Source organism: Neovison vison, chromosome 1, assembly GCF_020171115.1.
Source record: "Neovison vison isolate M4711 chromosome 1, ASM_NN_V1, whole genome shotgun sequence".
Classification (NCBI taxonomy): domain Eukaryota; kingdom Metazoa; phylum Chordata; class Mammalia; order Carnivora; family Mustelidae; genus Neogale; species Neogale vison.
In genome coordinates, this window is record NC_058091.1 from 83,020,809 (window position 1) to 83,039,081 (window position 18,273).

General features: G+C 37.1%; 2 protein-coding genes across 5 annotated transcripts in view; one reads left to right on the forward strand and one right to left on the reverse strand.

Annotated features, from left to right (window-relative positions):
• KPNA5 (karyopherin subunit alpha 5) overlaps window positions 1–8,142 on the reverse strand; it is a 43,482-nt gene extending 35,340 nt beyond the window's left edge. For 2 of the 3 annotated variants that reach the window (XM_044250097.1, XM_044250089.1), the window contains exons 1-2: window positions 7,943–8,142; window positions 1,664–1,797 (exon numbers count right to left, since the gene is read on the reverse strand). In XM_044250097.1, the coding sequence (XP_044106032.1) occupies window positions 1,664–1,797; window positions 7,943–7,946 (138 nt within the window). In that variant the 5' untranslated portion in view covers window positions 7,947–8,142. Of the gene's footprint in view, window positions 1–1,663; window positions 1,798–7,630; window positions 7,796–7,942 lie in introns of all 3 variants that reach the window. The other variant, XM_044250080.1, reaches the window with a different exon arrangement.
• A 2,009-nt stretch (window positions 8,143–10,151) lies between these two features.
• Window positions 10,152–18,273, forward strand: part of ZUP1 (zinc finger containing ubiquitin peptidase 1) — a 28,611-nt gene continuing 20,489 nt past the window's right edge. For both annotated transcript variants that reach the window (XM_044250111.1, XM_044250121.1), the window contains exons 1-2: window positions 10,152–10,390; window positions 11,686–12,261. In XM_044250111.1, coding sequence (XP_044106046.1) covers window positions 11,700–12,261 — 562 coding nt within the window. In that variant the 5' untranslated portion in view covers window positions 10,152–10,390; window positions 11,686–11,699. The remainder of the gene's footprint in view (window positions 10,391–11,685; window positions 12,262–18,273) is intronic.

Consider the following 18,273-nt stretch of genomic DNA (forward strand, 5'->3'; position numbering starts at 1 on the left):
GAGTGGTGAAAGTGGACATCCTTGTCTTGTTCCTGATCTTAATGGGAAGGCTGCAAGCTTTTTCCCATTGAGGATGATATTTGCTGTGGGTCTTTCATAGAGAGATTTGATGAGGTTCAGGAATGTTCCCTCTATCCCTATACTTTGAAGCATTTTTTTTTCCAATTTATTTATTTTCAGAAAAACAGTATTCATTATTTTTTCACCACACCCAGTGCTCCTTGCAAGCCGTGCCCTCTACAATACCCACCACCTGGTACCCCAACCTCCCACCCCCCCGCCACTTCAAACCCCTCAGATTGTTTTTCAGAGTCCATAGTCTTACTTTGAAGCATTTTAATCAGGAACGGGTGCTGGATTTTGTCAAATGCTTTTTCTGCATCAATTGAGAGGACCATGTGGTTCTTCTCTCTTCTCATATTAATTTGTTGTATCACATTGATTGATTTGCGAATGTTGAACCATCCTTGTAGCCCAGGGATGAATCCCACCTGATCATGGTGGATAATCTTTTTAATGTGCTGTTGGATCCTGTTGGCTAGGATCTTGTTGAGAAAAAGTACATATGCTCACAGTGATATATGCGATATCTAAGAATTTTTCCAAGAAAATCTTAATAAAAAAACAAATTAGTTATATGGGAGAAATATTGTGGTATATTAACAAACAAATTACAGATTAATAAGGAGCAGAGAACAACTCTAAGGAAATATGGCCCTATCCTTTTTATTTCAGGAATGAATAAAAATTTTAAAAAAAAGAGAGAGAGAGGAGGAGTGAAGCATAGTAACATCACTGAGGGAAATTTATAGATACATTTTCTATATCAAAATAGATAAGAAAAAAAATCTGGTATATTCCTTCTGATAGCTAAAGAAATACTGCTCTTCTTCAAACAGTATACAATTCCTTCTAATCATTCATCCAACAGATTTTTTGAGTTCTTAATGTAATAAAGTAGGGAGTGTGCTAGATACTATAGATAGGAAGATGACAAATCATATTTCTAAAACAGGCCTTTCTCTACTTTCATCATTGCTAGTACTTTCTACACATTAGTTTTTAATTCACGCATGTGAGGACTATACCCTCTTAATATAAAGACTTCTAAATTTAAGTGTATCTTGGAATGAAAAATGTTGAGATATATTCTTTTAAAGGATTTTTCTATTCCTTATGTCATATACACAAAGTTCAAAACAGAGAAGGCTAAGAGAGCTAGCTGGCTGAACTATAGAAGGAAGAGTATGAGTAGCATAGGTAGAGGACTGTAATTAACTTAGGAGCAAGAACTATGAAAACCCACAAAGCAACAAATAAATATTATGCTTTTTGGGGGGGTAGTGGGCAAATCTGGTAGTGACAAATGGAAGTGATCTAAATAGGCTTAAGAGTAAAAATTTCTTAACACTGGGATAAAATATGATTAAGATAAAAGACTTATCAATAAAACAGAAAAATTGTTCCTCTCAGTGATTAAAAACAGCACACGATTCTGATTCATGAAGTATTCCTGGAGTCTAATAAAGAATAGATTGATATTCAATTTCCTAAAAATACTTTATCATTTTAAATTATCTAAAAATAAGCAATGATAATGTAACTTCTAAAATCTATATAATGTGTCTGTGTTAAATAGATTTAAATATTTTAAAACACCCACCTGCTCTTCCCTTTTTTGTTTTCGAAGCTGTATTCCTTCTTCTTCTCTTCGTCTACGCATTTCTTGGGGATTTAGGGCTTTATTCTTGTAACTTTTCATTCTATAGTTATCTTTCCCTGGACTAGCCATTGCATCTTGAGTTTAGGAGAGAAGAAAACAGATACTGATAATTCTCAAAACAACATGTGATGTTTACTAGGAAAACTAAGTTCATGCTTACTGCTTAAACAGATTGACAAAATTGATTCTGAAAATTATGTACAAAGAATACGTTCCCTCATTCCCACATCAATATTGGAGCAAAGTAACCAAATTTTTGGACTAAATTATCAAACAAATAACAGATTTTGGTCTAAACACAGATAAAGTCATTATCCTAATTTCACTGATTTTAAGATGCACTCCCCAATGCCTGGAGTTTTAACCTTTCGGAAGAGGGATGCATCTTAAAATCACTGTCTGCCAGAATATAATCAATCATGAAGTAGTTGGGTAAAAAACTTTAAAATTACAGCTCTTGGCAAGATCAAAAGATAGCCAGAGTAAGTGAAGTATCTCTATTTTCAGTGGAATATATTATTAGGCTTCAATAAGCATCCCTCAAATATTTGGGGGGGTCTGGCTTCTTTCATTTACTTAAGGTGCTGTCTTTGGAACTAAGGCTGCACGGCTCATGACTTCAATCATGACTGCAATACTAATTTGCAATACGAGGGTATAATTACTTCTTTTTAAATACTGAAATACTGGGGCACCTGGGTGGCTCAGTGGGTTAAAGCCTCTGCCTTCGGCTCAGGTCATGGTCTCAAGGTCCTGGGATCGAGCCCCGCATCAGGCTCTCTGCTCAGCGGGAAGCCTGCTTCCTCCTCTCTCCCTCCCTGCCTCTCTGACTACTTGTGATCTCTATCTATCAAATAAATAAATAAAATCTTAAAAAAAAATACTGAAATATTTGTATGCTTTATTTTTAAGTAGTTTTATTATAAATGTATTTGAAAGCATTAACATTTATGTAAACATATTCTTACAAGTATATTTACAAGATTTTATATAACACTTCACATTTAAAATAATATAATTTTACTTTTAGAAACCAGAGTGTTGTGATCAATTAACACTTATGAAGTAAAAAGAAGAAAAGGAAAGGCTGGCATTTATCTGCCATCTCTGATGTTGAAGATAGACTAATGAACTGGTAAATTATACTGTAAGTAGTAAAGTACACTAAAACATATGCATTAAATCCTGTGAGAGCAAAGAAGACACAGCAACTAACTGTGCTTTAGGGAGTTCTGAAAGTTATCTTAAAAGAGCAAGAATTTGTCAGGGAAGAGAATGAAAAGGAAAAATCGGGAAGGAATAAGTATCTCAAGCAGAGGATTGTATGTCAAGAGTTCTTGCAGAAGACTAGCACAAACACAAAGCAGTAAGAGACTAAGTGTGCCTAAACAAGATCTGTGGGAGAAAACACAGGAGATAAAGCTAGAAAGGTAACTAAGAACACATGGTTCGTGCAACGAGGTTGAGAAATTTGGACATGATCCTAAGTAACAACTGAAAAAATTAAAGAGAAGATTGTCTTGAACTTTGATGAAGATCTGAACTAAATTAGCAGCTACACTGGAAATATGGAAGACTGGTTGATTTCAGAAATATTGCAGAAATTGATTTAATAAGAATTAGAGACCAAATAAATGTAAGAAAAATGTGGTAAAGAAGAAAAAAGAGTTTAGGGCTCCTGGGTGGCTCAATTAAGCTTCTGCCTTCGGCTCAGGTCATGATCCCAGGGATCAAGGCCAACATCGGGCTCCCTTGCTCAGCTCGAAGTCTGCTTCTCCCTCTCCTACTCCCCCTGCTTGTGTTCTGTGTGTGTGTGTGTGTGTGTGTGTGTCAAATAAATAAACAAATAATCTAAAAAAAAAAGGAGTTTAGGATGACTCCAAGGTTCTTATAGCTTGATCTATTTCAGTACAGTAATAAAATAAGCCAAGACACGGAATAAAGATGGAGTATCAAAGTGATGGTTTTGTTTGGTTGCCTCCTTGTTTTTGAGATGAAAACAATGAATTGTTTTATTTTTAAAATTTTTAAAGACTTTATTTATTTGTCAGAGAGAGAGAGAGAGGGAAAGAGAGAGAGAGCTACAGGCAGAGAGAAGCAGGCTCTTCACTGAGCAAGGAGCCGGATGCAGGACTTCATCCCAGGACCCTAGGATCTTGACCTGAGCCAGGAAGGCAGCCACTTAACTGACTGAGCCACCCAGGAGTCCCTATTTTTCAATTTATATTTAAATTACATACATCAAAGAAAGAAAAAAAAAATCACTCTTTTGATACAAAGTTCTATGAATGTGACAAATGCACAGGCATAAAACTTTCACAATCAAGACACAGCTCCATGACCCCTAAAAAATGTGGTCATGCTGCTCCTATTAACCCCTCTCCCACCCTTAATACCTGGTAACCACTGATCGGTTCTCTACCTTCATAGTACTGACCTTTCCTGAATTTCACATAAATGAAATAATAACAGTTTATAGTCTTAAACTGGCTACTTTTATTTAGCATAGTGTTATTTGTGAGATCCATACTGTTGGCATGCATTGGTAATTTATTCCTTCTTATTGTTGAGTAGTGTTCTATTGCATAGATATGCCACAGTTTGTCCATTCATTAGTTGAAGGACATTTAGATTACCTCTAGCTTAGTGCAGTTATGAATAAGCCTGTTATAAATATTCATGCACAAGTTTTTGTGTAAATATAAGTTTTCATTTGTCTTGGGTAAATATCTAGAATTAGGACTGATGGATAATATGGCAAGTGTATGCTTCACATTTAAAAAGAAGCTGCCAAACTGCAAAGTATTCCATCAGCAATGTATAAGACTTCCTGTTGTTCTATGCTCTGCCAGCACTTGGTATTGTCAGATTTTGTTGGTAATTGTAGCCATTCTAATAGATGTATAGTACCTTTCATTTTAAGCGTATTATACTTATACGTATTATACTTAAGCGTATTATACTTATGGGGCACACACAGGAGATTAAGACCTATAGATGGTTAAAAGTATGGGTCAAGGGGTGGCTCAGTCGGTTAAGCTTTTGGCTAGGATCATGATCCCAGGGTCCTGGGATGAAGCCCCATGTCAGGCTCCCTGCTCAGCGAGTAGCCTGCTTCTTCCTCTTCCTCTGCCTGCAACTCCCCTTGCCAATGCTCTCTCTGTCAAATAAAATAAAGTCTTAAAAAAAAAAGTATGGGTCAAAACTCAGAAAGAGTCCTAACTGAGCTAGGGGAGAAATTTCTAGAATGTTTGTTTACATTTGAGTGGGAAAAGGAAAGAGCAACAGAAACCAAAAAGAAGTAGGTCAGCTAATCAGAAGTAAGAGTCATGAAAGAGAAAGGAATTCAAAAGACAAGGAGTATTTCATTTGTAGTAGCACTAAAAATAAGCCACTCAATTTATTCATTCACTGATTCATCCAGCAAATATAAGTGCCTACAATAAGCCAAGTACCACATGAGGCATAAGACTGGATAATTAGGTCACTGGTAAAGATAGGGAGAAAAATTTCATTAGTGGTAGAGCTAAAAGTAGAATGGAATAGGCTGAAGCCTTCAGAATGATTTAAAAAGTACTTTGTGCCTTTAAACCTAACACATGTACATTCTAGCAATTTAAGTATACTTATAATATGCTTATTTATTATATTTATATATTTAAAATATATGTATTTATAATATTTATTATAATTATAATATTTATAGTTTATAATATTTATAATATCCTTAAAGTATTCAATGAATTGATCAACAATACTGGGTAGACCTACAAATACTTACCATTAGAAAGAGCTTAATCTTAAAAAAAAAAAAAAAGAAATAGCTTAATCTAACTTTATTAATAACAATGTTCAGCATTATTCCCTAAGTATTTCATATATAGAAACTGTCTCATTAATAACAACTTAGGCTCTAGGAAAGGAATTACAGAGATGAGTTCATTGCAGAGCAAAATGGGCTTCAACATTAGTTGTTGAATTATGCTCAATAAGTATAAAATATCTAGCAAAATGAAATGTTCACAGTAATAAACCTCTTAATACTTACCACTTACATTGGGCTTTTCGAGGCCATTGGGTTCTAACCGTTTTTGTTTTAAGATTTTATTCACTTATTTGACAGAGGAGAGAGAGGGAACACAAGCAGGGGGAGTGGGAGAAGGAGAAGGTTTCCTGACAAACAGGGAGCCAGATGCGGGGCTCTATCCCACGACCCTGGAATCATGACCCAAGCCAACGGCAGATGCTTAACAACTGAGCCTCCCAGGTGCCCCTCTCTAACCATTTGTGATCACACATCCTCACATGTGCAAAATTTATTTCAGCATTCATCCTCAATGTTTATTTATATGTAAGTATTACTAGCATAATAATCTAACCCATTATAAAATTAAAGGAGGGCAGGTGTTGTGATGAGCACTGGGTTTACATGTAACTAGTGAATCATTGAACACTACCTCAAAAACTAATGATGCACTGTAATCTGGCTAACTGAACAAAGTAACAATAAACTAATTAATTAAATAGAAAATTTTTAGAAAGGAATAGTTTTAAAAGGTAAAGAAACAAGTTTTAATACCTTCCCCCCATATCTGATTCAATTACCTGTGCCTCCACAACCTACACACTGGATACTTCTTCTAAAACCTTTAATTTAGGTGACCACATTAAGACCTTTATATAAATATGTTAACCAAATAAAACCTACTCTGAACAGCTCATATATCATTTGTTCCTTTTTCTGATGTCGTACTAACTTCTTATTTAATAACACCTGCAATCCTCACTGCAATTGCCTTAAAGCAGACATAAAGACCACGAAAAATCATCTCTAAAGGTGCCTGACCCAACAGGATTGTTCCCTTTTCTGGAAAATAACTTTAAAGACTATATTTCTTTCTTTTTTTTTTTTTTTAGATTTTATTTATTTGACAGAGAGATAGAGAGAGATCACAAATAGGCAGAGAGGCAGGCAGAGAGAGGGGGAAGCAGGCTCCCCGCTGAGCAGAGAGCCCGATGCGGGGCTCGATCCCCGGATCCTGAGATCATGACCTGAGCTGAAGACAGAGGCTTTAACCCACTGAGGCACCCAGGTGCCCCTAAAGGCTATATTTCAAAGGTTGCCATCTCATACAAGTTATTTTAAATATAAGAAATACTATTCAGATGCTCTGAATCCCCAACCGAGGGTTGGGTTTTTTGTTTGTTTTCAGTCATAAGCTTATTTTTCACCCAGCTCTTTGGAAAACTGTTTTGAGGCTGAGAGACTAACTGGAATTTGAACTTTTTCTAGTACCTATTAACGGAATTTCTTGTGCCCCGAAGTCTCCATTTCTCTGGTTTGGGTGCCTATTAGTAACATCATAACAGGTACAAAAGGGTAAGTGTGCTGAGTGAGCCCTTAGTACTTAAAGACAGAAAGGACAGAGCTGTTTCTTACCAAGGAATAAAGTCGCTCTCTTACAGAATATGAGTCCTAAGTGTTGTAATTAAGAGACATCAAGTCAGAGGTTTGTTTTTAAAAAATGTTTTAAAAGCCAAAGAGTAAATGCTGATGTCGTATATTTTTGAAGGATCACTATCCCGCTTCGCAGGTTTCGAATTCTTTATCTCTGATGCATTACCGCGGAAACAATTAATTTTCATCTTGGAAGGGAGCTGACAGATTATTAACCCACCCCTGCCGACGTCCACACAGCCCTCCGAGGCACCTGCATCCAGGTGGAGGAGGGCAGAGGGCGACCGCGACGGTGCGACAAGTAGCCCTCCCCGCCCCCAGCCCCAGAGCCACCCCTGCCGTATTCTGGAAACTGGAACTAATACGCTGCTGCTGGGCTCACACAGACGCTGAGACCCAGGAGTGAAGGGCAACGACTGACAAGCCCGTGTACCGGGAACAGGAACTACCAAGGCACGAAGAAGCCGAACCGCAGGAGGATGAGCTCGGCCGTTTAAGGATCCCTCTGAAGGCCAGCCTGGCTGCCTGCGAGGATCTGTATTCCCCGCACCTTCGCGTCAGTAAGGAATAGGTCCGGCTGCCACGCCCCCGCCACCGCGGTCTCCCTCGGGAACCTGAGGGGAAAAAACCCGGCAGCATGGCCTGGTCCCCAAGCTTTCGCAGAGAAGGGGTAAATAAAAACAGTGGCCCCTGGTACCAGTGACTCCCAAAGGGACCAAGCCCGAGGTTCACCCAAACTGGCCTGTGTCACTCCCACTTACCCATTAATGTGGCAGTACCCGATGCCTTAACTTCCCAGTTTTCCCGGTAGCTGCGTCCGCTGCAGGTAACCGTAGGGTCGCCACTCCGCCCCTAGCGTTGATCGTAGTGACAAGGTTCGCAGCTCAAGATGGCGGCTACCTGCGCCCCTTCCCCGAGACCCCGAGGCTCGGCTCCCAGAAGCCCTTGCATGCGGCGACCGCAGTGGTGGCGGCTGGAGCTGCACCCGCCCGTAGAGGGGCGCAGAGCAGCGAGCGTCGCAGCTCCACCCACCGAAGGAGGAGGAGCCGGCTCCTGCACCGACTCCGGAATTTTAAACCGGTGCGGACGCCGTGCTTGCTGTGTGTCAGACTGCCCTAGTCCTCTGTACGAGCTCTCATTCATTCACTCATTCGTTGGTTTAGTTTGTTTATTCATTCATTCATCCTACAAGATAGTATTGATCTGTGCTAGACACTGTTTTAGATATTAAGTAGCTATAGCATACACAACGGAAAAATTCCAACCTCGTGAATCTTTACAGAGGCTCTTCTTCAGCTGCATTAACCTCTTCCTGTTTGTCCTGCTCATTCATTTCAAGCTTTGGAATTTGCCATTTATTTAAAATTTGGATTCTATAACATCTGTGGATTTCTAACAAAAAGGTAGTCATTGATATATGAAATAAATAACTCCAAATAAGGAATTCTAAATTATTATGCACACATAAGCTTTGTAATCCATCTTGCAGTTCAACAAACAGCACTGAAAAGAGACTGTCTTCTAGAATATAGAAGAAAATTATACGTGATTCCTGCCCTGAGGAAGATCCTGTTTTTTATCTCTTATTCTTTTTGTTTTCTGAGAAATTTCTTAAGTTATATTCCAGCTCTGGATTAGATAGATAGATTGATTGATAGATTCTGATGTTGTATTTTTTTTTAATTTTGCTATTGTATTTTTAATCCCAAGAGCTATTTCTTATTTTTGATTCAGGAATTAAATCTTTTTTCTAATGTCTCTCTGAAGATATTGTAGTTTCCTCTAAGTATTTTTTTTTCCTCCATTCACAGTCTCTGATTCTTTAGAGTGTTTTTCCTTTTTGATCATTTTGGCTTTCGTCTTTCTTGCCACAGCCATACTCTAATGCCCAGTGATCCTTGAGTATCTATTCATATTTAAGACTGAGACACTAAAGAAAACTATTGTAAACTTGTGTATCTGCTGACTGTTTACTTGCCAGCTGTTGAGATCTTGGTTGTTTCATTGGAGGACTTTCTAAAAGTCTTTATCTGTAGGTCTTTTCTCTCTGACCAATAATTTGCCCTGGAGAGGAATTTTCTAATCTCCTGACATCAGAATGTGATGGGGGGGGGGGCGGTTAGCCTCATAATTCAGTATTTAGTTTGCACTATTCTACACTTATATTCCAACACCTTGACTCTCCCTCTCCGCAACTCTAAGCTATGCATTTCTGATTTAATAGTCTTTCTGATTAATTTTCTTTATGAAACCAAACCTATAGTCTTCTGTCTTGGAAGGAAAGATCAGTCACTTGGCAAGCTGGTAATGAGGAAATCTGGAGGTAGGAAGCTAACTGCTTCTTATTGAGAGTTTTACGCAAAGTGTTCCTCTTTTCAGGCCCAATTTTAATATGTTTTTTAGAAGCATATGGTCTTTAATTTTTGAACATTTCCAGAATTCTGATGTATAAACTGATTTATTTTTGTTGACTTCTCTTAGCCAAGTTAGTTACTACTCATCCATCCTTTTTCTAGCTTTCAAATGTTATTAAAATCTCATTAGCATTTATTTTTATTAGTTTTATTCGGTCATTTTAGTAGATTTTGAGAGGCAGGAAATATAGATGTACATATTCAGTCTGCCTTGATGAACCACAAAACCCCAGATATACCGTACATTATCAAATTATGCCACTCTCTTGTTTAAATATTCCAATAGTTCTCTATAAGAGTCTACATGATTTGGCCCCTGTCTTGACATACCGTGGCAGTTGGGCCCTAGGGTATTGTGCACTCGTGTAATGTCTTAGCTCCCATCGTAGGAATTCATTCTGAAAATTCTCAGAGCCTTGTGTGTCTCCTAGTAAATTAGGAGTCAGCACCGGGAACCGATGATGCCAAAAAGACTACGACTCCCAGAAAACACTACAACACAGACTAGCGTGGAGCAGTGCATGCTGGGCGCCTTTTCCTTCCGGGGGTACCGAGGAAAAGCGTTTTTTGAATGTGAGGATGGAAGTGGAAGTATTTTGGAGGCGCTGGTTTGTTTCTTGGTTAACTGTGACTCTCAGGGTGTAGAGAGGGCCTGTGCGTCCTAGTCTGCCGGGCCGGGAAAGGTAATCGACGTTGAACGTCTCTCTGCGGGAGAGCCAGACCGTGTCGGCGGCCGGCCCGAAGAGGAAGCCCAAGATAATCCGGCAGTGTGGCCGCGGCCGGATCTTTGGGCCGGTAGGAACTAATGGTCTCTTCCCGTATTCCCCCGGCCTCCACTATGACCCAGTCAGTGTCTGGGCCGGTTTCGGGTCCTGGAAGTTGGCGCGGACTCTTGGGCAGAGTGGGCCTTTGGCATGCGGCCCTTACGGCTTCTCTCACCGTCTGCTCAGCCTGGCACCTGTCAAAGTCTCCTTAAATCTCTCAACCACTTGTCCTGATCAGAGTATTTGGGAGTTCAAGCGTATCCCTCTGTCTAGCCCCGGGAAGATAAGAAACTGGATATGACGTTCTTTCCACTGGTGGTTTGGGAGAGTTTCCTTCTAAGATCAGAAACTATTTTCACTTGTTTAAAAGAGAATAAGAAACATAAGGACAATGCAGGAAGTTCTTGTAAAGCTAAATTTATTCAAATAATGGGAATGGTTTCCTCCCCCCTCCCCGTTTGTTTTTAAATAGTCCTTAGCTGAACAATATAAGAAGGTTGTAGCTGTGATTGATTTTAAAAATTCTTAACAAAATCAGCTTTTGTCCGTACCCAGTATTTCTATTAGTCCATAAACCCTAAAGTGATTGCTAGTTTAGTACAATTCATTTTATAGACCGATCCTCAAAGACATGAGCTATCTTACCTAAATTCTGAAATGTGAGATTGCATTCCAGTTCTCTTGGTTCTGGAATCTATGCTCTTTGCTACGATAGACGCTCTTTTTATTCTTTGGGTTGAGAGGACAGTGTTTGGAGCCTGACTGGATTAGCATTTGGCTCACCATTTTCTGACCTCGGTGACCTATCTGAGCGAGGGTTTCCTCCATATAGGAGGATAATTATGCTACTTAAATTACTTTGATATAGCTAAAGCTCTTTAACTGTTAACTTATTTTATTAAGCTGTGTTTATTTACCCTCCCCATTGTTAAAACCTTTAAATTTCTGTATTTAGATAGATCAATTGTTAAGATTTCTTTTAGTTTTCTCTTAAATACCATACTTGGGCAATTTTATAAACATTATTTTCTTCTCGACCTCACACCAGACATGTTTTTTGAAATATATTTAAAATTATTTATTATAATTTGAACTATTATTGCCTTTATTTTATTGAAACCATAAATTCAAAATACAGTCGAGAAATTTTGATTGAGATTTATAATGAAGTTTGTACATTTGAGGAACAGTTTAGTACATTGAAAGTATCTTCAAATAATCCAGTTTTAAATAGATACTTCCTAAAAATTTGTTTCAGATCATCTTATAGAATGCATTTTTTTCTCCAGTCTTTCAAACTTAAAATAACATTGTATTCTTTTCTAGCTACCTGATGTACTATGCTTTCTTGTGATATTTGTGGTGAAACAGTAACCTCAGAACCAGACATGAAGGCTCACCTGCTAATTGTTCACATGGAAAATGAAGTTATATGTCCATTTTGCAAGTTGTCAGGTGTGAATTATGATGAAATGTGTTTTCATATTGAAACTGCTCATTTTGAGCAAAATGAACTAGAAAGAAACTTTGCAAGGATCAATACAATACAGATTAGAACTTCAGATAACAGGAAGGACAATACCTTACAGTGTAGAATGGAAGTTAATTCTAGTGTCCATTCAGCTTGTGCATCTAATCACCCAAAAATTTCAGTGCAAAGCCTGCCTAATGATGGTACTTTAGAACATAAAACCTTTTATTCGGAGAACTTAACTGAATCCAGAAAATTCCTTAAAAGTAAGGAAAAAGAGTGTGACCCATCTAAAATAAAAGGATCAATTTATGAAACAACGTATAGTTCTCCCGAATGTCCGTTCTGCGGAAGAATAGAAGATTGTAGTCAAGATATGGAAAATCATGTGAAAACAAAGCATGCCGATCTTTTAGACACTCCATCAGAAGGTAAGATACTCACTTTATGTGATAATTAACAGTAGTGTCAGTTTAATATGTGGTGTCCTAAATGTTGGTTTGTAAATCAGATTACTGCAAATGTGTTTTTTATTTTTATTTTTTTAAACTTTATTTTTTTCAGTGTTCTAAGATTCATTGTTTGTGCATCACACCCAGTGCTCCATGTAATACATGGCCTCCTTAAAACCCACCACCAGGCTTACCCAACCCCCCCATTCCCCTCCCCTCCAAAACCCTTCGTTTGTTTCTCAGAGCCCACAGTCTCTCATGGTTTGTCTCCCCATATGATTTCCCGCAACTCTCTTCTCTCCTTCTCCCAATGTCCTTCATATCATTCCTTATGCTCCACAAGTAAGTGAAACCATATAATTGACTCTCTCTGCTTGACTTATTTCACTCAGCATAATCTCCTCCAGTCCCATCCATGCTGATACAAAAGTTGGGTATTCACGTCAAAAAATGGGCAGAAGACATGAACAGACACTTATCCAAAGAAGACATACAAATGGCTAATAGACACATGAAAAAATGTTCATCGTCGTTAGTCATCAGGGAGATTCAAATCAAAACCACACTGAGATACCACCTTACACCAGTTAGAATGGCCAAAATAAACAAGACAGTAAACAACAAGTGTTGGAGAGGGTGTGGAGAAAGGGGAACTCTCTCACACTGTTGGTAGGAATGCAAGTTGGTGCAACCACTTTGGAAAACAGTGTGGAGATTCCTTAAGAAATTAAAAATAGAGCTACCTATGACCTTGCAATCGCACTGCTAGGTATTTACCCCAAAGATACAGATGTAGTGAACAAAAGGACCATATGTACCCCAGTGTTCATAATAGCAATGGCCACAGTCACCAAACTATGGAAAGAGCCAAGATGCCCTAAAGCAGATGAATGGATAAAGAAGATAATATATATATATATATATATATATATATATATATATATGGTGGAATATTATGCCTCCAGCAAATGTGTTTTTTAAATTCAGTTTATAACATTGTTCATTTACTATTATTATAAAAATACAGTTGTGGAAAAGAATTTTTGATTCAGTTAATAAATAATTCAGCTACTTTGAGAGTAGTTTTAGAACCTTTCTGAGGAGGACTATACTCAGAGTCCATTTTTCAGAGGGCATTCTTTTATTTACCACCAGCCCATTGGCATCTGAACTGTCTTGGACTCTGATTTTCTGTGGTTCTGAGTTTGACACCCTTATGATCAGAGAACACACTCTATGATTTTAGTTCTTTTAAATGTGTTGAAACTTGTTTTATCTGCCAAGATACTGTATATGATCTGTCTTGGTACATATTCCATGGACACTTGGGAAAGATATATTCTGCTGTTGTTGGATTGAGTATTCTAAATTTGTCATTTAGATCATTTTGTTTGTATTCAGGTCTTCAGTATCCTTTCTGATTTCCTGTCTAGCATTTCTACCAGTTTTTGAAAGGCGGTTGTTGAAGTCCACAATTATAATTACATATTCGTCTATTTCCCCTTTCAGCTCTATCAGGCTGTGTTTTATGTATTTGGAGGCTCGGTTTTTCTTGCATACAGTACATTTAGAATCATCTCTTTTTCTTTATTTTTGAGTTTAAGAGTAATTTCTTTATTTTGGATATGTGTTTTTTATCAGATACATGTTTTGCAGATACTTCTCTCAGTTTGGAGCTTGTCTTTTCATTCTCTTAACAGTGTTTTTCACAGAGCAGAAGTTTTAACTTTTAATAAAGTGCTACTTACTTGATTTCTTCATTCATGGATTATGCTTTTGATATATCTAAAAACTCATCACCAAACCCAAGCTCATCTTTCCTGTGTTATCTTCTAGAACGTTTATAGTTTTGAATTTTACATTTAAGTCTGTGATTCATTTGAGTTAATATTTTAAAAGGTGTAAGGAGAGTGTGTCTAGATTCATTTTTTTAAATTAATAAATGTTATTTTTTAGAGCAGTTTCAGGTTCATAGCAAAGTTAAGTAAAAAGTACAGAGAATACCCATCTACCCACTGTCCTCATATACTAACAACCTCCTCCACAATCAATATCTGTACCACATGATACATTTGTTATATTCAGTGATCTACATTGACCCATTATTATCACCCAAAGTCTATAGTTTCCATTAAGATTCATTCTTGGTGTTGTATATTCTACAGATTTTGGTAAATGTGTAATAACAACTACCCATCATATTAGTTATGCAGAATAGTCTCACTTCCCTAAAAATCTTCTGTGCTCCACCTAGTCACCCCTCCCCCACCCTAACCCCTGGCAATCACAGATCTTTCTACTACTATGATTTTTGCCTTTTTCAGAAGGTCATTGGAATCATGCAGTATATAGCTTTTTCAAATCGATTTCTTTTACTTAGTAATATGCATTTCAGCTTTTCTTTATGTCTTGTCATGGCTTGATAGTTTTTTTTTTGTTGTTATTGTTTTTGTTTTTGGTTTTTTTTAAGAGCTGAGTAATATTACATTGTCTGGATATACCACAGTATATTTATTCATTCACCTATGAAAAACATCTTGCTTGTTTCCAAGTTTTGGTAGTTAGGAATAAAGCTGCTTTAAATATCCACATGCAGGTTTTTATATGGACAGATTTTCAATTCATTTGGGTAAATACCAAGGAATGTGATTAATGGATTGTATAATAATAGTGTGTTTAATTTTAGTAAGAAACTGCCAGATTCTTTCACAGTGGCAGTGAGTGAGATTTCCTGTTGCTCCACATCCTCACCAGCATTTGGTACTGTCAGCATTCCAGATTGTGACCGTTCTAATATTTGTGTTGTGGTATCTCATCTTAATTTAATTTGAAGTGCTCTCTCATAACATGAATATCTTTTTGTATGCTTAATTGCCATCTGTGTATCTTCTTTGGTAAAGTGTCTATGAAGGTCTTCAGCCCATATTTTAATCTGGTTTTGGTTTTCTTATTGTTGATTTTTAAGAGTTCTTTGTATATTTTGGATAACATCTTTAGTACATGTATCTTTTGCAAATATTTTTTCTCATTCTGTGACTTGTCTTCTTTACTTTGACAAAGTCTTTTGGTGAGCAGAAGTTTTTTATTTTAATGAGGTCCACCTTATCACTTATTTTGTAACTTCACCAAGCCTTTGGTGTTGTCTTGGCCATATCCTAAGTCATCTAAGTTTTCTCCTATGTTATCTCTTAGGAATTTTGTGGTTTCTCATTTTATGTTTAGGCCCATGATCATTTTCAAGTTACTTTTTGTGAAGGGTATAAGATCTGAGTCTAGATTCATTTTCTTTACATTTTGATGTCCACGTGTTCCATTGTTGATAAGATTTTCTTTCCTCCATAGGAAAGCCTTTGCTTTGTCAAAGATTTAGTCGACTAGACTATTAGTCCATTTCTGGGCTCTCTGTTCTGTTCCATTGATCTGTTTGTTCTTTTTTCAATACCACAGTGTCTTGATACTCTAAGTTTATATAGTAAGTCTTGAAGTACGGTAGAGCCAGTCCTTTGAATTTGCTCTTCTTCAATATTGTATTGGTTATTCTGAATCTTTTGCCTCTTTGTATAAATTTTAGAATCAGTTACTTGATAGCCACAAAATAACTTGCTGAGATTTTTTATTGGGATTGTCTGGAACTTATAGATCAAGTCGGGAAACATAGACATGGTAGCATTATTTAGTCTTCCTATCATAAACAAGAAATATCTCTCAACTTAGTTTTTCTCTGATTTCTTTCATCAGAATTTTGTATTTTTTCTCATGTGTATCTTGTTATATATTTCATTAGGTTTTTGCCCCTTTTTTTTTGGTATTAATTTGTCTAATTGTGTCTTTCAAGGAATTGGTCCTTTTCATCTAGTTTATAAATTTATGGCATAGTTCATAATATAACTTTCTTATCTGCAGAATGTACATAGGACTTGTGATATCCCCTTTTTTATTTCTGGTGTTAACAATCTGTGTTCTCTTTTTTCTTCTTACTTACCTTGGCGAGAGGCTTTGGTTTCATTGGTTTTCTCTATTGGTTATTTGTTTTCAGTTTCATTGATTTCTGCTCTATTTTTTTTTTTTTAATGTCTTCTTATTTTGGATTTAACATGTTCTTTTTTTCTAATTTCCTTCAGTGGAAACCTAGATGATTGATCTTTCTTCTCTTCTTATATATGTATTCAGTGTTATAAATTTCCTTCTAAGCTGTGCTTTTGCTGCATTTCACAAATTTTAATTAGTATTTTAATTTTCATTTAGTTCAAAATATTTTAAAATTTCCCTTGAGATTTCTTTGGGATAATATTTAAATGTTTATCTAATCTCCGGGTATTTGGGGATCAACTCTTTCTCTTAATTTTTGTTTGTTTCCTTTGTAGTTTGAGAGCAGACATTGTTTGATTTTAAGTCCTTACATTTCCCAAGTTTTAATGGCCTAGATTATGTTTGATGGCCTAGAATGTGGTCTGTCTTGGTGAATATTTTCTATGAGCTTAAGCAGAACGTATATTCTGCTGTTGTTGGATGAACTTGTCTATAAGTATATTCAGTTGATTGATGGTACTTGAGTTCAACTATATCCTTACTTATTTTCTGCCTTCTAGATTTGTCCACTTATAAAAGAGGAGTGCTAAAACTTCTTTAACCATGTAATAGCAGATTCATCTGTTTCTTCTTGCAGTTCTGTTAATTTTTTTGTCTCACATATTTCGACACTCTGTTAGGCCCACACACATTAGGGATTTTTATGTCTTCTTGCAATTATTGAACCCTTTGTCATTATGTAATGCCCCACTTAATCCTGGATACCATTCCTTATTCTGAAATCTGCCCTCTCTGAAAATAATATAGCTACTCCCGGTTCTTTGTTTGGTTTTGGTTTTGGTTAGCGCTAGCATGGTATGTCTTTCTTTATCCCTTCACTTTTAACATATATATATATATATATATATATATATATATATATATGAAGAAAGAGAGAGAAAATTTGTTTTATTTATATATTTATTTTGGGGGGGTGAATATGCAGAAGGAGAGAATCTTCAAGTAAACTTCCCACTGAGTGCAAAGCTCACACAGGGCTCCATCTCATAACCCATGAGATCTAACCAAGTTGGGTACTTAACCAGCAGAGGCATCCAGGTGACCCTCTATGTGTGTATTTATATTTAAAATGGATTTCTTGAAGATGACATATAGGTAGGTCTTATATTTTCTCCACCTTGATAATCTGTCTTTTAATGTGTATGTTTAGAGCAGTGACATTTAAAGTGATTATTCCTGGAGTGCCTGGGTGGCTCAGTGGGTTGAGCCTCTGCCTTCGACTCAGGTCATGGTCTCAGGGTCCTGGGGTCGAGCCCCGCATCAGGCTCTCTGCTCAGTGGGGAGGCTGCTTCCCCCTCTCTCTCTGCCTCTCTGCCTACTTGTGATCTCTCTCTGTGTCAAATAAATAAATAAAATCTTTTTAAAAAACTGATTATTTCTATAGTTAGATTAATGTTATCTACCATCTTTGTTATTGTTTTCTATTTGTTGCCCTTGTTCTTTGCTTCTTTTCTTGTCTTTGACTTTTTCCTGTTTTTTGCAGCTTAATTGAGCATTTCGTATGATTTCATTTTCTCTCCATGGGGGAAAACAGTTCATACCTGTAACCTTTTGACCCTATTTGGCCACATAAGAATGATCCTTGGGTGTAGACCACTTTGTTATCAAGAGTTCTCACAGCCTTTGTATGGAAATATCTTTCCCTTTTTCAGGCAGTAGTGTGTATTCTTTTGTTTTGCTTAAGCATGTGTGTCATATGGCACCTAAACTGCCTTAATGCTATGTCTGTCCTCTGCTGGAAAGGGATGAGATCCTTCATTGTGTTGTGCAAGAGAGGTGTGTACAGACCAATTGCCCTGTGTTGGCTGCTGGAAGGGACCCGTTGGCCATGGCAGATTAGTGTCGAATACTGAGGAAGATCTTACTCTTTCTCTTCTCTGTGTGTTCCGCTATGTTCTCTAT